The following is a 23,911-nucleotide window of genomic DNA, read 5'->3' as shown; positions in this document are numbered from 1 at the left end:
CTTTGCCACGCCCCCTTTTTAGTCAACCAATCAGCTAATCGGTTAAGATTCAACAAATCGTAGTATTTTGATAATCGTAGTGTTAATCTGGACTATATCGACTCTGAAACGCACGCGAAAAAAGACATCTGTGCATGAATAACAAGCTAGCTAGACCAATTTAACGCTGTACTGTGGAACTTTCCAGACAGAGCAGTCATATATCCATGGAAACCAGCAGAAAAGTTACATACTTGTACTTTTAATGGACAATAAAAGTGAAAACTACTGCAATAAAAGCTGCTGCCAGGCTAGACTGTTTATATAAATGGACGTAGCTAACCTGCTAGCTGCCGCGTTACAAACAGGAAGTGATCATTTGTGCATTTCTGGCTCTGGCTTTTGGTCTTAAACGTTCGTATTAACCCGCTCTACATGATCCCGGGGTTTTTATTTCGCCACTTTGTCCGTACATCAAGATATGAACGTTAATAACAGACAAATCAGGCGCCGTCTTTCCCCGAGGTCGCCCCCGTTAGCGTTAGCCACAGGTTTGATTGACGATGTGGTTTTGATCGTGTTATCTGTGTGTTTTCAGGACGAGGGCGACACTGGAGACGTGACGGCGGTGATCAGCTCGTGTAGTCTGACGGAGGCTCGCTTCCTCCTCGATCACTTTATGACTATGGCCATCAACAAGGTACAAACACGTGCATCTAAGCTCTGTACGAGGATAAATCTACCGTATTTTCTGGAATATAAGTCCCACTTTTCTCATAGTTTGGCCTGGGGTGCGACTTATACTCAGATGCGACTTGTATATGAATTATTTGGGGGGTTTATTGTTCATTCTTATGCATTTTTTGGCTGGTGCGACTTATACTCCAGAAAATACATTATGTTGTTTTGGTAATTGCAATATATGCTTTAAACAGAAGAGGGCAGCACTGTTCTACTATTGCCAAAACTCAATAAAAAGACCATTAATAAAGTAGAGAGTGCCCAATATATTTTAACGATCTGATATTTTGTGTTTAGTTCAGAGTTGACTCCTTTTGTCGTTCTTCTAACTGTTTACGTTGTTGTTGTTAACGTCGCTCCTTTTGTATGTGACACTTGGTTGCTATGACGACAAGTTGACGCGAAGGTTCTAGCCGTAGACCGTTGCCGTGCCCCGATTCAACGGCTGCGACCTTTCGAATTGCCCGGCCGACGAAGGGTGCTCCTCCGTGCAGCCTTCGTGGACCGCAAAGTCCGTGCCAAAATGGGGGACCGCCGTCTGTGCGCTTACGTTAGTTCACCTAGCAACCGTGACGGCCGCGCGGGGACTTCTCCCGTAGAAGAAGCGACGCGCGATGCATGATGGGATACGCTGTTGAAGGGCGCGAAGTCTTCTCGGACGCACGCTTCGTTTACGTCCGATTTCCGTGGAAAACGCAGGGCACATCTGTCAGCCGTATTCGTGTCGCACAGGAAGTGACGTACGCGCCCTTTAAACGCAGCCGACGAAGTGTGCAACCGTCGAATTGGGACGCGGCGTGATTATACACCCGCTCTACGTGATCCTGGTGTAATTTTTTTTCACTACTGCGTCTGGGAATCAAGACACGAACGTTAATAACAGACGAATCGGGCGCCTTCTTTCCTCACGTTAACTCCCGCTAGCGTTAGCAACAGGTTTGATTGACAGCGTTGCTAAGCGCCCGCACGACTCAGACGGCACACAGCAGACTTATTTTGATGTCTTGGATCATATATTTGAACACGTTTTGCGCAAATATTTGGGGGAAAATGTGGTTCGTGGCCTTTAAGCGTGAGTTAAGACGTGTGTTTTCATTCACGGCGTTGTCTGAAATCTGTTCTAAAGAGACAAAATGAACACTTCGGTCTAATAATATCAAAAGTGCTGTCTATTTACTCACTCTGCTGCAGTCTCGAGTGTGATATTCACCTGTATCTCTCTATCTCAGGGTCTTCAAGCGGCTCAGAAGGAGTCCCAGCTCAAAGTGATGGAGGGTCGACTCAAGCAGACGGAGATAAACAGCGCCACTCAGAACCAGCTGCTGTTCCACATGTTGAAGGAGAAAGCCGAGATCAACCCAGAGCTGGACGCACTTCTCGGGAGCGCTCTGCAAGGTACAAACCCCCAAAAAAACGCCCATGTGAGACTGGAGACTGAGGCTGCGCTCCCACCTGGACAAAGCTGAGACTAAATCTGGAGCTAAAACTGGACTTAAACCAAGTCCAAACCAAAAGCGACTGCATCTCTGTAGGTTTAATATTACGCCAAATTGACTCTTCTGAGCTTTAATTCGTGTTATAATGTTGTTACGTCATCAAAAACAGACCTGGAGTTGCGTTTTTTTCATTCACACACGTTTGAGTAACTCTTGCGTAACGCTCCGATCCCACCTTGTGATGTCATGACGTGGTAGTTTTCAAATTAACACCTACCTTTTCACTTTTTGTTCAGTAGATTTTGACAATTCCAGGGACTGAAATCATCAAAAATGATTCTAGAAACGAAGGTACGTGGAGTTTAAAAACACACACTGTATCACCACTTGATGACATCACGAGGTGGAACAGAGCGTTTTCCGTTTGAGAGAAGAACTCGGCCTAAATTCGCAGGGTTTGTGTGTTAAACGTGTGCGAATGAAACCAAAAAAAACACAACTCCAGGTCTGTTTGTGACGAGGAAACGACAGTAGAACAGACCTGCTTTCTGATTGGATGATTTCCCGTGAACCAAAACACAAAAAACACCCGTAAAAAAACACCAGTAACGGCAATATTTGAATCGAACTTGGCGACCTTATTAAATACAGACACGGTGAGGTCATATTTATGTCATTTTAACCCCCGTGGATGTGTGAACGCAGCCTCGAAAACGCACGAACGCCACCGCCGTTTTAAACTTTAAACTGCCTTTCATTCACAACATAGTTACATTTATTCTACAGGCTTTTTTTAATCTTATCAATCAAACGTGTGCGATTATAATGAGTTTTAAGCCTGTGAAATAACCGTAACTGTTTCTCATCGGGAGTTTGACTTTCGGTTTCTGTTTTGTTTCTTTTGTTGTGAACTCAGAGTTAGGTTTCATTTTCCCAGGTGAGTATTTCAGCTGTTCACCTGTGTTTTTCCGACTATGGACCATGCGCGCTACGGCTGTTTTTACCGTTGTAGCGCGCATCCGTCATACTCTTTTTTTAAAAACTAATCCAGCGCTAGTAACAAATCCACGGCTTGCATGACATCCGTGTTGTACCCCCCCATGCTAGTCCCCCCCCTCCCGACCTCCATGTTCATACTGTGTGTTACTAAAAATAACACGTAAACAGGTTTGTGTACGATGTTCTTCTGGGCGACAACTTTATTGGTTTTTTACCGGATCAAAACCATATCAAAGGTGCACTCTGTAACTTTTCCGCTGCTTTTTTGGTCTGCAACAGGTTTGTTTCCATGGAGATAGTAAATAGACAGAGAGTCAGGCGCGAAAACGTAAATCAGAGGCGTCGAAGTCAAATTCAAACGGGGACAAAATTAAAAAAACAGACAAATTCACAGGTCAAAGTCAATATTTATGAAAAAATTGACATGAATTTTAGTTTTGGTTTAAAAAACAAAACAAAATCTGGAGCAACTCAAGCTTGAAATTATAAACATATGATAAATTTAAAGTGAAATAATCAATCAATCAACATTTATTTATAGAGCACTTTACAACACTCAAGGTGACCAAAGTGCTTTCCAGTAAAATCAAATTAAAACAAGTTAAAATCAAACTAAAACGGTAAAAATAGGAGAATAAAATAGAATAAAATACATTAATACAACAAATTATAAATAATGAGAATAAATAAAAGATACATCAGTAGTATTCAGTTATTTAAATAAATAAATTATGTCTCTCTCTGTAGCCTTTCAAGTTCTTTTTTTAAGTTAAATCTTTTTTTTCACAAGCCATCAACAAAATAAAACTAAAATATATATAAATTCAACTTTTAAATTATTAATATTTCAGGCCATGGAGTAGAAAAAGTGCATAGAGAAAACAAATATTCAAGCTCAATTTGCTACACTGATTTATTCTCTTATATTTACATTGGTCTCGACTACACGCCCCCGTACTAGCAAAGCATTCTGGGATTTGTAGTATTAGTGGTGCATGAGCGATACACCAGCGGAGCAGCTCGTTTAATATGAACTCACGGGCCAAATATAGTCACACCGCGGGCCAGATTTGTCTCCTGGGCCTGAGTTTGACGTATGTGCCCTAGACTGTATATACAAAGAAGAGAACCTGCGCTCGACTCTGGCTCCAATTCAGTTTCTATTGGAAAGCTGTCGTCCTTCTCTCTGTCTCTGCTGCTGTCAGACTCGTCGTTTTGGTCTTAAATGTTCGTATTAACCCTCTACATGATCCTTTTGTGTCTGTAAATCGAAATATGAACATTAATAACAGACAAATCCGGCGTCTTCTTTCCCTGAGCTCGCTAGCGTTAGCAACAGGTTTGATTGACAGCGTTGCTAAGCGCCCGTTCCCTGCTAAAATAGGCGGCGTGAGCGGGAAGAGGCGTTACCTTCAACAGCCTCGCTCCGGATTGGCCCTTTGGTTGCTATGATACTCGCAGTCGGAATTCCAAATATGAAAATAAGCTCCAAATTCGCCGCTCTAGCCTCGACGAGCGTCATTTAACCGGAGCTAAACGCTGTGGGCGACGTCACACTCACTCAGTCCACTTCTTTACACAGTTTATGCGCAGAACACACACAAAAAAATGAAAGTTTTAGGCTTTTATTTAGCTAAAAATGCCAAAAAAAACGTCAAAATAACATGATGCGAACTGAAGGAACAGAATCTACCAGAACTGGACACACGGGGAACATTTAAACTGGACAGAAGATACGCAAATAAAAACATAAAATAATAAATAATTTTGCAAAATGTAACAAATAAGCAGATTACGTAACTAAATACGAATAATATTAACTGAACCCGGCGTAAACTTCCCCTTTAATCTGCCGTGGTTCAGTCCAGAGGGCGGAGCCTGGAGGCCACGCCCACTAATGTTTGACTGACAGCTGTTCAGTGTGGGGCTTGCTTCTGGAATATTACACAGTATGGCATTAAACTATCCATCTGTGTTTAAATGAGCAGGTGGCACCGCTCGGCCATGTGACAGGTCAGATCTGTGGAGAGGCAATTTCAATTCAGAATTCAGGTTTTTATTTTTATTTTTCTAGCATAAAAACCTTTTATTTACTGCAGTTTATTGGCGTACTGTGGAATATTCCTGACAAATCAATAACATCTCCGTGGAAACGAGTAGACGGTAGACTCTCTTCCGCAAAAGTTACATAATGCGTCTTTAAATGAACGTATTATTTGTGTAAAAAGTGGTATTTTATTCACGTTATTCCAGGAGACGGAGGCAGATTAATCCCTGCTGCTATAATCTGCTAAAAAAAACGGATGCGCCTCATTTTATCTGTATATTTTCCGTATATTGAGTGAGTTGTTGAGCCCCGTGTCCTTCTGTTTGTGGATTTTTAGCTCTAGACGTTTTAAAAGTTCCTCCATAGCTTCAGCCTCTTTAACTGGTAATCCCCGGTTGCAGCCCACACCTCAGACTAAACCTTATCGTTATATAATACATTTGTTTTAATTAAAATTCTAAATAAACTCGGTGTTTTAGGTAAAGATAGTGTCGGCGTGAGGTCTGACGTTTTGTTTTTCGGTGCAGAAAATGGAGACGAGAGCAGCAGCGACGAGTCCACGCCGAGTCCAGCCACCGAAGGACAGTAAGTACAAAAACTTTACATACGCTTACAATACTATTTAAAGAGTAAAAGCTTCAATTTTACTGTTAAATCATCTCTTCTACTGCATACTTTTACTACTACTACTACTGATATATTAAAAAACTTGACTTGTGTTCATGTACCGTGTTTTCTGGACGATAAGTGTCACTTTTTTCGTAGTTTGTCCAAAGGTGCGACTTATATGTGAAATTATTAAAATGTATAAGTTCACGTCTTCGTTATTGTCACACTGAACCACACGAGGGCGCTCTAGACTTATGCACCAGTATCTACTTCTCCTGAACCTTTGAACATTTTAAATTTCAACATTACGGTGATTTAAAAGACGTCTGAGAAAGACTGAACAAAAATGCCCCTAAAAGAAAATAGTAAAATGTTCAGAAGCGGCACTGAGGATGAAGAATTCGAGACTTGTCGCTTGTTTTTTCTTCTTTATTTATTTGATTAACTGTTAATATCTTACGTTAACAAACCAGACACGTGTTCAGTTCTGTCTGTGCTTCATGTGGCTGAATAAATATAAATGTGTTACGTTAGCGTTAGCATTAGCGTGATGTACTGATATTCACCCTGTCGTTCTCTATTTTATTATTATATCTTGCCTTTAAAGATAAAATGTCTGTTCTTGGTCTCGGATTTTGTCAAATAAATCTCCCCAAAAAAGCGACTTATATGTGTTTTTTCTTCATTATTATTTTTTTTGGCTGGTGCGACTTATACTCCAGAAAATACGGTACACACATACAATACAGTTTCTATATGTAGAGGGATAATTATCTCTTCTACTGCATACTTTTGACTACTATTACTACTACTACAACTTCTACTACCAATCTCAAAGGGCCAGATTTGACTGTAAGATAAATGGAACTAATTGTAACTAAATGTGCTGTAAAATAAATGCAACTACTTCTATTACTTATTAACTTACTATTATTACTTATTCAAGTTAAAAATATTGCTTATGGATTTGCATAGATATGAAAAATGGTTGTGTAACTGTGTATCTCCTGATAAACTGATCATACCTTTAAATTTTCTTTGCCACGGGCCACATAAAATGACGTGGTGGGCCGCATTTGGCCCACGGGCCTTGAGTTTGACACATGATGTATATAAACCATCGTCCGACTCACTCTGATATCGATTTGTTTGAGCTAATATCCAATTTGTCTCATTGTTGTGGCCAATAATTGATATTTAATTCGTAGAAAGCTTCATTCAGTTGTTAAAAAGTGGTTAGTGCTTCAGCCTCACAGCCAGAAGGTTCTTGGTTTGAGTCCCGGACAGCGCAGGGTCTTTCCTCTGTGGTTGCTATGATACTTGCAGTTGGAATTTGCGTAGTTTTACTTTTGGGTGATCACAAAAAACATTAAAAAAACATGTTAGCAGGTCTGTGGGAGGAGCTTGGACTCACCTGGACATCAGATCATTTTAATGGTTAAATAAAGAAGAAAAAAATACTAAATTTACTGTATTTATCTGTTTTTTTGCTTTTTTTCAGCACACTGGCCTCAGATTTAATGAAGTTGTGCGGTGAAACTAAACCAAGGAACAAGGTCAGTTTGTGTATCGTTACTTAAAGCTACGTAACACATTTGGATCAGTTTTGTCTTATTTTATTTGTTTTATTTAAATAAATGCAGTTTTTAGTCTCTGCTCTGGTATCGACTGATGTGGAGAATCGGCTGATGCTTAAAGCCATAGTATCGGTATCGGTATCAGAATTAAAGAAGCTGGATCGGTGCATTTTTATAAATAATAATAATAATGAGTAGCAAGAATTAAAATGAATGAATAAAAAATATTATTATTCATTTCTTTTTATTGATTTTTAAATAGTTTGAACATGTATAAAGATGACACAAAAACACGACACAAGGCACTTTTAAATGCCTTTTAAAATATATATATATATATATATATATACACACACATATACATACACACATATACACACACGCACACACACATATACATATACACACACACATATATGTAATATCTATCTATATATCCATATATCCATATATCCATATATACATATATACATATACACACACACACACGTCTGACCGTCCCGCTCGTCTCTCGTCCCAGGCTCGTCGCACACACACACACACACACACACACGTCTGACCGTCCCGCTCGTCTCTCGTCCCAGGCTCGTCGCACACACACACACACACGTCTGACCGTCCCGCTCGTCTCTCGTCCCAGGCTCGTCGCAGGACCACCACTCAGATGGAGCTGCTTTATGCCAGCTCTGGGGACGGGTTTTGTGAGTCATCCACAGGAGACTTCCCGTCCCCTCTGCTGCCTCTGAGCGAACGTCCGGAGGGGCCCGCGGACGCCCCGGGTCACATGACGGGTCACGTGACGGGCCACGCCCCCGACAGAGAACAGACTGTGTCCCCGTGTGGAGCGACAAACAGGACTGTGGGAATGTGAGTGTAACACCTTTCACAGAGAACAGACCTGGACTAGACCTGGACTAGACCTGGACTAGACCTGGACTAGAGCTGGACTAGAGCTGGACTAGAGCTGGACTAGAGCTGGACTAGAGCTGGACTAGAGCTGGACTAGAGCTGGACTAAACATGGACTAAACCAGGACCAAACCAGGACCAAACCAGGACCAAACCAGGACTAAACCTGGACTAAACAGAGAGGGAGGCTGTATACTTTATGGATTTAAATGCATTACTTTAATACACTCATTGTCTCGTTTATTTTAGTTCCACTTTAAATGATTTTGAGGTTAATCAGTTCAGCTCCTTGTTCGTTTCTGTGGACAGCGGCGGGTGCAGGTCTCCCACGGCGACGGAGAAAAGGCCGATGGAGCGCTCGCCGATGACCCGCAGGAGGATTCAGGAGAAAGTGTCCGTAACTCCTCTGTCTGTGACTCACAACACGACGGACAACAGGACAAAAGGGAGCGACCACAGAGCGCCGCCGTGAGTTTAAAGACGACAGAAGAACGACTTTTCAGGTTTCCTCGTCACAAACAGACCTGGAGTTGTGTTTTTTTGTTTCATTCACACAAGTTTAACGCACAAACCCTGCAGATTTAGGCTGAGACTGTGCAAATCTCTACCGAACAAAAGGTTAAAAGCAGCTGTTACCTTAAAAAAAATGACCACTTGATGACATCACAAGGTGGAACGTCACATTTTGCGCTTTGGAGATGTCACAGACTAATAATAAAGTGTGACTCAAACATGTGTGAATGAAACAAAACACAACTCCAGGTCTGTTTTTGATGCGTAAACAACATTATAGCACAACTTAAACCTCGTAAGAGTCAGATTTGCGTAAAATATTGGACTTTTAAAACCGAACTGTGTTTTTCAGGTTGGACGAGTCTCCTGTATTTGAAGGACACAGGTACGCAACATTTATTTCATATTTTTTTACACTATTTATAGCGTGTCAATTCAATTCTACCAAAACTATAAATCCTGGTATTTATGAGTGAAAATGATGTTGTGGAGTAAGTAGCCTGGCCAGCCGGACTACACCTGTTTCATATATTTTACAAAGATGAGCCGTATTTTCCGGAGTATAAGTCACACCAGCCAAAAATGCATAATAATAAACCAAAAAATATAAACTCAGATGCGATTTATATGTGAATTATAAGTCAAACTATGAAAAAACGTGTGACTTATAATCTGGAAAATACAGAACACTACCAGGCTAAAGTTTAAACACATCCGCTCATTCAGTGTTTTGGGTTTTTTTTGGGTTTTTTTACTAATTTTCTACATTTTCTACACACACAGACGACATCAAATATATGAAGTAAGAAAAACACGTGAAATAGCTAAACTTAATATGTTTTTGATGAAGTAAATGATGGATATTTTGAGGATTTGATTATAAAATACATTAAAAAAAATAAAAATTAATAGTCATTTCTGTACTACAAACTTCCATATATCTTACTTCATATATTTGGTGTCTATAAAATGTAAAAAAAATTAAAAAAAAAAAAAGAAACACTGACTGAGAGTGTGTCCAAACTTGAGACAGTTTTGTTCTGAATTATGTAAAAAAAATTAAAAATAAATAAATAAATAAATAAAATTGATTTTTTTTTAGGTGTTTTTATTTGTATATTTATTTGTATATTTTTTGTGTTAAAAATAAGTAAAAGTAAAGTACGCTTACCTACTTTACTACTTTCACTATCCTTGAATGATCAAAAGTCCTCAAAATGGCGTCCGTTTGAACTAAATGTATGTCACTGAAACCCCGGAAGATCCAAGGAAAGTTTATTTGTACAGCACAATTCGTTCACGAGGTAATTCAAAGTTCTTTACAGAATAAGAAAGACATTAAAATCACACAAATCAAAACATAAATAATCACAAATAATCATCATAAATTTACCATTAAAAAAAAAAACCAAAAAAAAAAAAAACATCCAAAGCCCATACGTCTTGTTACAGTTTGAGAAAAGTGATATAAACTGTCCGTTTTATTTCCAGAGGTGTGATCAACCCTTTCACGACCCAAAAGAATTCGCGCGGAGCCAAACTGCAGTGTGTGTATGTGGCCGAGGGACACACCAAACCCGTGCTGTGTGTGGACGCCACCGACGACCTGCTCTTCACCGGGTCCAAAGGTAAACGAGGCGCCGGGTCACGTGTGTTTTTACATCACAAACTGAGCGAGTGCGACGTGACCCACAGCGTGAAGCTCCAAATGAAGCTAATCGAGGCTAGCAGTTATAGCGGCGAATTCGGAGCCGAGTTGCGTATTAGGAATTGCGACCGCGAGTATCATAGCAACCAAAGAGCCAATCAGGAGTGAGGCTGTTGAAGGTAACGCCCCTTCCCGCCCACACCACTGGTTTAGCAGAGAGCGAGCGCTTAGCAACACTGTCAATCAAACCTGTTGCTAACGCTAGATGGGAGTGAGTGTCTTTATTATTGTTCATATCTTGATTTACAGACAAAATAGAAAAAAACAAAACAAAAACAGGATCATGTAGAGGGTTAATACGAACATTTAAGACCAAAATGACGAGTCTGACAGCAGCAGGTATAGAGAGAGGGGACAGTTTAAAATAATAATAATAATAATAATAATAATAATAACATAAAAAACTCTAAATAACAAAAAAAAGTAAAGAAAATAAAAAAACTCAAAATAATTACAAAAAATTTATAAATAAATACAAATAAAAATAAAATTTAAAAAAACTAAATAAAAAAAAAAAACTTAAAAAAACTAAAAAAAAAAAAAAAAAAAACAAATTAAAAAAAAAAAAAAAACTTAAAAAAACAACCTAAAAAATGAACCCCAGGATCATGTAGAGGGTTAATACGAACATTTAAGACCAAAATGACGAGTCTGACAGCAGCAGGTATAGAGAGAGGGGACAGTTTAAAATAATAATAATAATAATAATAATAATAATAATAACATAAAAAACTCTAAATAACAAAAAAAAGTAAAGAAAATAAAAAAACTCAAAATAATTACAAAAAATTTATAAATAAATACAAATAAAAATAAAATTTAAAAAAACTAAATAAAAAAAAAAACTTAAAAAAACTAAAAAAAAAAAAACTTAAAAAAACAACCTAAAAAATGAACCCCAGGATCATGTAGAGGGTTAATACGAACATTTAAGACCAAAATGACGAGTCTGACAGCAGCAGGTATAGAGAGAGGGGACAGTTTAAAATAATAATAATAATAATAATAATAATAATAATAATAATAATAACATAAAAAACTCTAAATAACAAAAAAAAGTAAAGAAAATAAAAAAACTCAAAATAATTACAAAAAATTAATAAATAAATACAAATAAAAAAAATAAAAAAAACTCTAAATAAAAAAAAAATAAAAAAAACTTAAAAAAAAAAAAACTTAAAAAATGAACCCCAGGATCATGTAGAGCGGGGATAATATGAACATTTAAGACCAAAATGACGAGTCTGACAGCAGCAGGGACAGAGAGAAGAGACACGGTTTTTCAATAGAAAGTGAATTAGAGCCAGAGTCAAGTTTATTTCTGTTGCACTTTTAAAATAACTTGAGCTGAACAAAGTGCTTCACATAAAAGTCAACAAAAAACAGACAAATTTATTTTAAAATGAATTGTACTTTGTTGTTTCTTTATCCGTCTGTGTTTTTGATGATCTGATTTATTTTGTGTTTGTAAATCAAATCTAATTATTATTCTGATTTTTTCTGTCTGTGTAAATGCTCTCACTGAAGAACTTACTCCAGCCAGAAGGGGGCAGTAAAAGTACAGTTATACTCAAGTTAAAGTAAAAGTATCACATGAAAAATCTACTTAAGTAAAAGTACAGATACCACAACAAAGACAAATGTTTAGTAGAGTTATTTCATTTTGTTTTTTTTCTAAGTAATTTTGTTATTTAAGTGAAAATACAGATACTGGAGCAAAAAATACTCAAGTGAAAGTAAAAGTATCTACTTAATTATCTACTTAAGTAAAAGTATTTTCAACTTTAAACATATGTAAACGTAATGTAAAGTATTTCACGCAGATTTTGAGATTTCCTTAGCTGTTTTTATTTATTTATTTAAATACTTGTATTTTTCGGTCCTGTTAAAAAATGTAGAGGAGTAGAAAGTACAGATACTACTGTCAAATGTACTCAAGTAAAAGAAAAAAGTATCCACTGTTAAATGTACTTAGACAAAGCACAGATATGTAAAAATTATACTCGAGTACAGAACTTTACTACTTTATTTTGTTTTGTTCTTTCCCCACAGCTGAAAAGAGGAAATTTCTCGGTGCTATTGTTGTGTCTTTTCGCAAGGCACTTACTTTTTAAAACTGATTAAAACCTGACTCTGTGTGACTTTTCCTCCCAGACCGAACGTGTAAAGTGTGGAACCTGGTGACGGGGCAGGAGATCATGTCTTTGGCCGATCACCCGAGCAGCGTCGTGTCCGTCAAGTAAGAAAAACGATAAATATGACGTCGTCTGAAGCCGTACAAGCGCAGAGAGGTATTTATACTGAATACTGAATACTTCTGTGTTAAACCAGATACACGTCCAGTCTCGTCTTCACCGTGTCCACCGCCTTCATCAAAGTTTGGGACATAAGGGACTCGGCGAAGTGTATCCGCACGCTGACGTAAGTGCGACTCAAACGTGCGCGGATGAAACAAAAACACAACTCCAGGTCTGTTGGTTTGGTTTTTCCCGCAGGTCGTCGGGACAGGTGAGCTCTGGAGACAGCTGTTCCTCGTCTCGGAGTCTGTCCATTCCTCCAGGAGAGAGTCAAATCAACCAAATCTCCCTGAACCCGTCTGGAACCTTCTTATACGCCGCTGCCGCCAACGCCGTCCGCATGTGGGACCTACGAAAGTACGCCCTCTACTGGTCATTCGTATAAAATGTTTAAAAAATTCTATAGAACTCATAGATTTTTTTGTTTTTGTTTTTAGATTTGCGTCCACGGGGAAGCTCACGGGGCATCTGGGGCCGGTCGTGTGTCTCACTGTGGACAAACTGGGGAACGGACAGGACATCGTGCTCACCGGCTCCAAGGATCATCACATCAAGGTTGAGTTTTTTTTGTAAATACTGTGTTTTAATGACATAAACAGAATAATTCCAGTACTTTTAGACACGCTTATATTCCAGTACGTTCTTTACCTACATGTATATTTACAGTAGAGTGAGAGTAAGAGTAAGTTTGTCAGGTTGGTGGTGCGATTTCAGCTCCCACAGATGAACGTTTTGACGCAGGGGCCACAAAGGGTTCAAAGAGTTGACAAAGGGGCCAGGTCAGGATATATATGTGTTTATTACAGTAGAGATTTGTCCTGTAACATGGAGCGAAACATGAATATACAAGGCTCTTTGTACAAATAGTTTTCCAAATGTATTAATTAAATTTCAGTTAAATAAACACAGCAGAAAAACTGTGAATAAGGTTTATCCTGACCTATTTTAATATAATTTGGTCTCGTTTGGCCGGATTTGCCCGTGTTTGCCATAGACTGTTTATATAAATGGACGTAGCTAACCTGCTAGCCGTCGCGTTCCAAATACGAAGTGATCGACTCTGGCTCCGATTCACTTTAGAAAATCGTCGCTCGTGTCTCTGTAACAGCTGACGTCACCCTCAGCGTTCGGCGGTGACTGTACGTTTTCACTCCTACAACGTTTTGTCCAGTTGACAGATTTTATTTTTCTTTTGGTGTTTTCATTTCTTCTTCTTCTTCTTCTTCTTCTTCTTCTTCTTCTGTCCCAGATGTTTGAGGTGGCGGAGGGGGCTCAGGGCAGCCTCACCTCTGGACACACACTGGAACCTTCTCACCAGGACTCTGTGGAGGCTCTGAGTGTGAGCGGAGACGTGCTCTACAGCAGCTCCAGAGACCAGTCCATACACAAGTGGGACGTCAGCCGCAAACGCCTCCTACAGGTCAGGAAAGAGATGAAATATGTGCGCTCTGTATGTATTTAAACACCAAATATATGAAGTAAATATATGGAACTATTATTTATATTTATTTATTTATTTATTTATTATGTTTTTATTTTATTTATTTATTTATTTTTTCATTTTTTATTTTATATTTATTTTATTTATTATTTATTTTTTCATTTTAATTAAATTTAATGATTATAATTTTTGTATTTATTTGTATTTATTTTTTTATTTATTTATTTATTATATTTTATTTATTTATTTATTTTTTTATTTTATATTTATTTTATTTTATTATTTATTTTTTCATTTTAATTTAATTTAATGATTATAATTTTTTTTATTTTAATTTTTTTAATTGAATGCATAATATTCTGTGTCGTGTCCACAGTCGGTGTCCGGTCCCTCAGACTGGGCGGCCGCCCTGGGTCTGGTGCCCGGGGCCTCTGTGCTGCTGAGCGGGTGCAGAGGGGGTCTGCTGCGGCTGTGGCACGCTGACTCACTAGCGCCCCTCGGTGAGCTCCAGGGGCATGACAGTCCCATAAACGGTCTGGCCACCAACAGCAGCCAACTGTTCACCGCCTCAGAGTGAGTTGATAAACCATAGACTGTTTATGTAAATGGACGTATGCTAACCCGCTAGCCGCCGTGTCGCAAACAGGAAGTGCGTTATCGGCCCCAATTCACTTTACGTTAGAAAACCGTGGCCCCTCTCTGCTGCTGTTAGACTCGTCATTTTGGTCTTAAATGTTCGTATTAACCCTCTACATGATCATGGGGTTTTTATTTCACTATTTTACCCGTAAATCAAGATATGAACATTAATAACAGACAAATCGGGCAACTACTTCCCCAGCTAGCGTTAGCAACAGGTTTGATTGACAGCGTTGCTAAGCCCTGGACGTTACTTCCAGCAGCTTCACTCCAGATTGGCTCTTTGGTTGCTATGATACTCACAGTTGGAATTCCAAATATGGCGTTCTGCTCCAAATTAGCCGCTATAACTGCTAGCCTCGATTAGCTTCATTTGACTTTGAGCTGAAGCTTTTATGATGAATTTCTAAATCCGTTATTTGATGAAACGTTCCCCCAGTGCCCTGAGATGTTCTGGTGTAACGACGACGACAAGATGAACCGGTTGTTTCGTTCTAACGTTTACAATTTGGCTTCATTTCTCTGTAAAACCCGGAAAAAACGTCGAATGAGTTTGTTTAAATGAGTCCGTTGGTGTTTGTGACGCACGTCTGGCAGCTAGTCTTTTGTATTTTATTGTATTTCGTTAATGGCGTCTTATAAACCCGTTAAAGCGCTTAGCATTTTTGTAACAGCAACACACATTAATAAAACAGTTTAAAATCAAAATTAAATCATGTAGACATCCTGTAAACGCAAATTACTTTACAAAACTATGAATTATTTCAGTTGGAGAGACAGTTAAAGTTGTTTTTTGTTTCGTTTTTGTGAAAGAAGAGAACACAGAACACAGCTGAAACGGTTAAACTGGAAAATATCGATAAACCAGATGTCAAAAGCGCTAACATTTTCACCTTTTGTGCATTCCTTTGTTCTTCCTTTTGTTCCAGTGATCGCACAGTCCGGATTTGGGAAGCGAAAGGTTCACTGGAGGAGGGTCTGTATTAACCGTTATTAATCGTCATCGCTCCAAACGTCGTAAAAACCACCTCGACAAAACCAACTCACGGACGTTTCCTCAAGAAAAACAACGGGATTTGAAGAGTTCTCGCTGAAAACTGCAGTCGCTGAAATGTTGGGAGTTATTTCTATGCATTGGCTGGACGTCGTTTGAGCCACTGAGAGGAAATGTCCTTCGTGTTCCTCGTCTTAAACGCGTAAACTCTCTGCTAATTCAAGTCCTTCCTAGTTCTACTTAAGTGATTTTAAGCTGTGAACCTGTTTTAAGTCTATCGCTGTTGGGTTTTTTTGTCTCTGGGATCAATAGATTGCGTTCACGACGTTGCCGATGCCGATTTTCGTGGTGGACAAAGGTCCGTTTGACGCCAAAATCCATTTCTGTTGATTTTTGTTAAAGGTTTAAATAAAAAAACGGCTCAAAACATGTGAAATCTGACGGTTTAAAGGCAAATTGTACCTTAAAATTTGGACCTGTTCAACTATAGGTCATGAATTACAAGTGAACGCAACCTATTAACGACTTTATATAGAGCTTTTCCACCTTCAAGTCACTCGAAACGCTTTACATGAAGGAGTCAGTGATGTGTCGAGAGCGGGATTTGAACCGGCAACCTTCAGATCACTGGACAATCGCTCTACCGACTGAGCCACTGTCTTAAAGTAGAGTTAATCCTGCCAAACAGAAAGAAGCGTGAAGTTTGGGATCTGTTTTTTTCTTGCACCTCCTCACAATCTGCCTCTACTACTACTACTACTACTACTACTACTACTACTACTACTACTACTACTACTACTACTACTACTACTACTACTACTACTACTACTACTACTACTACTACTACTACTACTACTACTACTACTACTAGGCAAGTTTCTTTGTATAGAACCATTCGTACGCAGTAATTCAAAGTGCTTTACAGAATAAGAAAGATAGAAAGAATACTACTACTTTTACCATTTGTACTACTATTACTTTTACCATTTCTACTACTACTACACCTACTACAACACCTACTACTACTACTACTACTACTACTACTACTACTACTACTTTAACCATTTGTACAACTATTACTTTTACCATTTCTACTACTACTACTTTTGCCTTTTCTACTACTACTACTACTTTTCTACTGTTTCTAGCACTACTACTACTACTACTACTACTATTACTTTTATTTCTCTAGTAAAGATTTCGATATCTTTTCAAAATTCTAATGACTAAATACTACTCCATAAGCAGTTCCAGTTAGTCTTGATTTAAAATGTCGTCAGAATACATTTCTCCACAGTATTTTATAGAAGTACTCTATAGAAGTACTCTATAGAAGTACTCTACAGAAGTACTCTATAGAATTCTGCAGTTGTACAGTTTATTTCATGTTAGAACCAACTCTGTTTAAAAGTCTCAAAATGTGTGAGTTTCTGGGTCAATAGTGTCATTTTTGAAGTACTTATTTAAACTCTACTAACCCAGTCCAGCTCATGTTACTTGAATCTTTTGCAGTTGTGTTTTTTTCAGACGTGTCGAGCTCGAGTTGTTGTTTTTTTTTTTTTTTTTTACCTGCTGTAAAACACGAGCTGCACCTGATCTGATCCGTCATGTGTTTGAAACGTTCACGTGTGTTTGGGTCGGACTTTACAAACTTTGTGAGATTTAGAAATGTTTTTGTTCCCTCCTCTCAACATCTCAAGACATTATACACAACTACTACTACTACTACAACTACTACTACTACTACTACTACTACTACTACTACTGTACTGATTAGAGAGTCGTATCTAGTCCGAGTAATGTGAATGTTCTACTGAGCACCTTGAATTTTCCACATTTCTATAGAATAAAGTGTGTGTATATGTGACTGTGCAGTACATGTATTTGTACAGTACACGTATACTGTACACACACGTACTGTACAGTAGTGTTCTTGCTTTTCCGCAGCGTTAACATGTGACTGTTAAACTGTTGTGTACAAAACTATTTATTTCTCTCGTTTAAAGTCGTTTGGTTTGTGTTTTTCTTCATATTTTGGTCTGATTTTCCATGTTAAATATTAAAAGTTTTTGCAGTTTAAAAATGACCAATAAAACGCTATAAGGCTACGATCAATCCACGGTTAGCTAGCTAGCTCGCGGTGTCTCAAAGCTTATGCTAACTTCTATTAAAAAGCGTAAAATATAAAATAAACAACCTATTAAAATTCAAATTAATTAAAGATTGCCAGATTTTTTTAAAAGTGCTTCAATTTGTGGTGTTTTAATATTTATTATGCCTCAAAATTAGCATTAGCGTTAGCATTGACACACAAACATGTCTCTTTCTAAACACAAAAGCGTCTGGTGAAGTATTTTATTTGTGTTTAACATGTGACACTGACATTCATCATTTTAGACATTTTAACTCGGCAAAAACCTCATAGAGATAAAAACCGGACAGGAAGTAGTGACGCTAACAGGAAGTAGACACGCTAACAGGAAGTAGTGACGCTCACAGTGAGGTTTACGTGCACAAAACCGACATAATGTTGAACATTTGACAAAAACAACACGTTTGTTTGTGAATACGACCTCCTTTTCCCCCGATAAACCACAAACCAGGTCAAAACATCTGCATTTTCACAGTTAAACCATCAAATCTTCATCATTTTGACCATTTCTCCAGCTCATTAAAGGCAGTTTGAAATGTTGTGAACCAAACGTATCTGTACGAAAAGCTGCTTTGTGTAATGGCCTATTTATTAAACGAGTAAAAGGAGGCGGTGTCTGCACTGGAAAGAACGTGTTTCTCCTCATATTTAAATCTGAGTGTTTGTCGTTGGCTTTTCCTGTGACGACGAGCGAGTGAAATCCCCACTGAGCCCGTTCTTAAATGACTCGTCTGACCTTTGTGTGGGACTACGACGGTTTTAGGTTTATTTGAATTTTTCTTCTGTGTTTTTCTGCTGTTGTTTTTACTGTAAATCTCCTCGTGTAAATACAGCTACACCTGTTTTTCAAGTATCGTGTGGTCTGTTTTTTATCTTTAAAGGTGCTACATTACGCAAAATGGACTCTTTATGAGCTTTAAATCGTGTTCTGATGCTGTTTCCTCCTCAAAAACAGACCTGGAGTTGTGTTTTGTTTCATTCACACATGTTTGAGTAACATCTCCAAAGCTCAAAACGCTCTGTTCCACCTTGTGATGTCATCAAATGGTAGTTTTACAAGTTAACATCGACCTTTTTTACCTTTAGTTCGGTAGAAATGGGCAATTCCAGAGCTGAAATGATCCAAATGATTCTAGAAATGAAGGTGTGTGGAGTTTAAAAACACAGCGGAGCACTTCCTGTATCGCCACTTGATGACATCACAAGGTGGAACAGAGTGTTTTCAGTTTGCGAAAAGAAATCAAAATGCCTAAATATGCAGGTTAAACATGTGAATGAAACAAAACTGTGCATGTTAGACCACTTATTTCCACATGGGGGCAGTATTACATCACATAACTCTTTTCTTCTAAACCACATGTGCCAAACTTTCCCGTTTTATGAAGCGGGTTTAGAGAGTTAGAAAACGCAGAGATTAACAGAGGACACGAGAGAAAAAAAAGAGCGTTCACCATGGCAACGGTAAACCAGAGGAGGCGGCGGCCATGTTGGAGGGACAGGAAGTCACGTGACAAGTCATGGCTTTGGACGGATCAGGCAGGTTTGACCTATTGACCTTTTTCAGCCCCGCCTACTTCTGGTTAAGTGGGAATCCCGTTTCTTTCAATGGAGAATTTGGGAAAAGTTTCAGCGCTAAGATATTACATAAAGTCAATTGTTTTGTGTTGAACGTTCAATGTTTTTGTGCAATAACACGTCGACACTGAACCGATTCTCTGGGACTCTTTAAACCGGCTCTTTAGTCCCTGTAGAAATTATTTACCGTCAAGATCGGCAGCTCCAAACAAAGTAATACGAACCGAAAGAAGATGGCGGCGCCCACGGAAACGCCCGAATAAGGTGAATAAAAGGAGCTAACCTCAGTCTGCTCGGGGGAGGTGCTGTGTGCTGAGGCGGAGTTTAAATTTTGATGTTATTTTTGTTAATATTCTACTTTGTTGTTGGTCATAAATGCACTCGGGTTTGCTCTGTTCATCAAAACTGCTAATGTGGCTACGCTAATTTTGCTAACCAGAGTCTATTCCGCAGACTCCGGTTAATCCAATCCGCTTTATTTATCGAGCACGTTTCACAAACAAATGCAGTTTCCAAATTGCTACACAAAAACATTATAAATAAAAACAACTAATTAAGTAAATCAACGTTTAGACTAGAATCAAATAGCAAAATTAAAATCATAAATATGTATATAAAAGCAATAAAACGACTACCAATAAAACAATAAAATCAAATAAAACAAGCAAATAAAATCATAATAAATAATAAAATGGTGAAGTTCACAGAGCGTGTTGCCATGGCGACTGACTCCGGGTTTAGGTTAACTCTTTGCGAAACTGAAAACTCGGAGTTGACCAAGTCTGAGTTTGGACTAAACCCGCTTCCTGAAACAGACCCCGGTTGGTGTTGGTCGACTTTTTCATGCAAACGGAGCACTAAATCTATCACTTGTCCAATCTGAAACGGTCAAAATTAGGTAAAAATACACTTTTATAAGACACTTTTATAGATTTTGATGAATAAACCCCCATGTTACGTCCCTCTGCAGTGAACACAAAGATACAAAACACCATCTGAATAAAACTTTTATTAACAGTTAATCCTGATTTTCAGACAGAACCAAGACACACAAAATAAAAACATGATCCGTTTCAATCGAAAAAAAACACAGAAATGCGTCTCACGTCTCACACCGAAGCAGCCGAAACACCGAAGAAGAACATGACACTGACACACCTGAGGCACACAGGAGGGGCCCATGCCACATTTACAACAGAAAGCACAAAAAAAAACACCTCATTACATCACCCACGCGCAACAAAAACACAAAGAGAACAACTCAACGTGCATCGATCCCGTTTCAGTCAGAAAAACACATGGATCTCTAGAGCTGCTTCATCAAAATACAGACAGGAATGAAAGTGAAAGTAATTTAAAGGAGCCGTATGACGCAAAACGGACTCTTGTGCGGTTTAAGTCGTGTTTTAATGTTGTTACTTCATCAAAAAAACAGACCTGGAGTTGTGTTTTGTTTCATTCGCACATGTTTGAGTAACTTTTATTATTCGTCTGTAACGTCTCCAAAGCTCAAAATGCTCCGTTCCACCTTGTGATGTCATCAAGTGGTAGTTTTTTTTAAAGTTAACAGCTGCTTTTTACCTTTAGTTCAGTAAAAATTGGCGATTCCAGAGCTGAAATGATCCAAATGATTCTAGAAATGAAGGTGCGTGGAGTTTAAAAACACAGTGGAGCACTTCCTGTATCGCCACATGATGACATCACAAGGTGGACGAGATCTGACACGTAACACGGCCTGCTCGTCTCCACGAACAACACAAGTTTGTAGCATTTAGCGGAACATTCCAGCTTGGCAATGCAATAACATCTCCATGGAGACGAGAATAGAATGGCAGACCCCCCGCGAGAAAAGTCCCGCAGTGCATCTTTAAGTCTTTTGTTTTTGTATGTAACTGCGCCGCCTGCTTGTCGCCACGGAGATGGTTATTGCTTTGACATGAATGTTCCACAGTATGGCACTGATGTATCTGCCAAATGATTCCGGTGAAGATGCGTGAAGTTTAAAAACAACACAGAGGAGCACTTCCTGTTTTACCACATGATGACATCACAAGGTGGAACAGAGTGTTTTTTGTATTTTTATTCATTATATTCATTCATTCCACATCACAAACAGACCTGGATGTTTTTTTGTTTCATTCGCACATGTTTAACACAAAAACCCAGCAGATTTACGCTTGAGTTCTCCTCTCAAACTGAAAACACTCTGTTCCACCTTGTGATGTCATCGTGTGGTAAAACAGGAAGTGCTCCTCTGTGTTGTTTTCACGCATCTTCACCAGAATCATTTGGCAGATACATCAGTGCCATACTGTGGAACATTCACGTCAAAGCAATAGCCATCTCCGTGGCGACAAGCAGGCGGCGCAGTTACATACAAAAACAAAAGACTTAAAGATGCACTGTGGGACTTTTCTCGTGGGGGGTCTGCCATTCTATTCTCGTCTCCATGGAGATGTTATTGTATTGGCTAGATAGAATGTTCCAAAATATTGTACAAACTTGTGTTGTTCGTGGAGACGAGCAGGTCGTGTTACGTGTCAGATCTTGTCCACCTTGTGATGTCATCATGTGGTAAAACAGGAAGTGCTCCACTGTGTTTTTAAACTCCACACACCTTCATTTCTAGAATCATTTGGATCGTTTCAGCCCTGGAATTGTCAATTTCTACTGAACTAAAGGTAAAAAAGTAGCTGTTAACTTACAAAAAAACTACCACTTGATGACATCACAAGGTGGAACGGCACATTTTGAACTTTGGAGACGTTACAGACGAATAATAAAAGTTACTCAAACATGTGCGAATGAAACAAAACACAAGTCCAGGTCTGTTTTTGACGACGTAACAGCATTAAAACACGACTTAAACCGCGCAAAGAGTCAGTTTTGCGTAATATCGGACCTTTAAATAAAAATGGCAAAGTATTTATTGCAAAGATGGGCAGATTCGTTATCGTACAGCTCGTTTATAGAGAAAAGTGAGGACATCGTAACACGTTTTAAATCACGGAAACAGCGATGGAAGAATCAGGAAAGGTCTCGGCTGTTACCGCGCGGTGCGTCAGCGAGAGTTGTCGTTCAAATATGGCTTATCGTACCGAAGAATACAAGTGATTTTATATTTTACACGCACAATTTTAAGGGTTTTTAAAATAATTTTGGTCCGTTCTGACACAGTGACGAGGGTTAAATATCTGAAGAGGTGCTCGGATGCGACAACGACATCGGTCTGGGGTTAAAAGTGCAGCGGAAGTGGACGGCTACGACAAAACGCAACACTGGACATGGACACGGAGCGGAGAGAGTGTCATAGCAACTAAAGAGCCAATCAGGAGCGAGGATGTTCAAGGTAACGCCCCTTCCCGCCCGCATTGCTAGTTTAGCAACGCTGTCAATCAAACCTGTTGCTAATGTTAGCGGGAGCGACACCGGGGAAAGAAGACGCCTGATTTGTTTGTTATTAATGTTCAGATCTTGAGTTGAGGACACGATTTAGCCCCTGGGTTAGTCCTGGTTTAGTTCTGGTTTAGTCCTGGTTTAGTCCTGGTTTAGTCCTGGTTTAGTTCTGGTTTAGTCCTGGTTTAGTCCTGGTTTAGTTCTGGTTTAGTCCTGTTTACTCCAGGTTTAGTCTTGGTTTAGACCTGGTTTAGTCCTGGTTTAGACCTGGATTAGACCTGGTTTAGACCTGGTTTAGTTCTGGTTTAGTCCTGGTTTAGACCTGGTTTAGACCTGGTTTAGACCTGGTTTAGACCTGGTTTAGTCCTGGTTTAGTCCTGGTTTAGACCTGGTTTAGACCTGGTTTAGTCCTGGTTTAGTTCTGGTTTAGTTCTGGTTTAGTCCTGGTTTAGTCCTGGTTTAGTCCTGGTTTAGTCCTGGTTTAGTTCTGGTTTAGTTCTGGTTTAGTCCTGGTTTAGTCTTGGTTTAGTCCTGGTTTAGTTCTGGTTTAGTCCTGGTTTAAAACAAAATACAGATAAATTAGTGCCATACTGCGGAACATTCATGTCAAAGCAATAACCATCTCCGTGGCGACAAGCAGGTGGTGCAGTTACAAATTGCCAACAAAAGGCTTAAAGATGCACTGTGGTTCTTTTCCTGTGGAGGGTCTGCCACATTCTTGTCTCCATGGAGATGTTACTGCATGTTATTGGCTGGCTAGAATGTTCCACAATATGATACAAACTTGTGTTGCTCATGGAGACGAGCAGGTCATGTTACGGGTCAGATCTACGGAGAGGCTCGTGGTATTTTTGAGCAATCGACGTGTAAATTAATAAATGCAAGTTACGTTTAATGCCG

At 39.0% G+C, this 23,911-nt stretch overlaps 1 protein-coding gene across 1 annotated transcript in view; it reads left to right on the top strand.

Annotated features, from left to right (window-relative positions):
* Positions 1-18,891, top strand: part of LOC117379310 (kinesin-like protein KIF21A) — an 82,012-nt gene extending 63,121 nt beyond the window's left edge. Inside the window, exons 21-35 of the mRNA XM_033976003.2 lie at positions 578-679; positions 1,950-2,115; positions 5,730-5,787; positions 7,313-7,367; positions 8,029-8,255; positions 8,606-8,764; positions 9,162-9,194; positions 10,301-10,437; positions 12,672-12,756; positions 12,849-12,938; positions 13,013-13,171; positions 13,252-13,369; positions 14,064-14,234; positions 14,632-14,828; positions 15,824-18,891. Of these exons, the coding sequence (XP_033831894.1) occupies positions 578-679; positions 1,950-2,115; positions 5,730-5,787; positions 7,313-7,367; positions 8,029-8,255; positions 8,606-8,764; positions 9,162-9,194; positions 10,301-10,437; positions 12,672-12,756; positions 12,849-12,938; positions 13,013-13,171; positions 13,252-13,369; positions 14,064-14,234; positions 14,632-14,828; positions 15,824-15,881 (1,815 nt within the window). The 3' untranslated portion in view covers positions 15,882-18,891. The remainder of the gene's footprint in view (positions 1-577; positions 680-1,949; positions 2,116-5,729; positions 5,788-7,312; positions 7,368-8,028; positions 8,256-8,605; positions 8,765-9,161; positions 9,195-10,300; positions 10,438-12,671; positions 12,757-12,848; positions 12,939-13,012; positions 13,172-13,251; positions 13,370-14,063; positions 14,235-14,631; positions 14,829-15,823) is intronic.
* The last annotated feature ends 5,020 nt before the right edge of the window (positions 18,892-23,911 follow it).

Source organism: Periophthalmus magnuspinnatus, chromosome 12 (genome assembly GCF_009829125.3).
Source record: "Periophthalmus magnuspinnatus isolate fPerMag1 chromosome 12, fPerMag1.2.pri, whole genome shotgun sequence".
Lineage (NCBI taxonomy): Eukaryota > Metazoa > Chordata > Actinopteri > Gobiiformes > Gobiidae > Periophthalmus > Periophthalmus magnuspinnatus.
The sequence above is the reverse complement of the archived record's forward strand: the minus strand, read 5'-3'. Positions and strand labels throughout refer to the sequence as shown.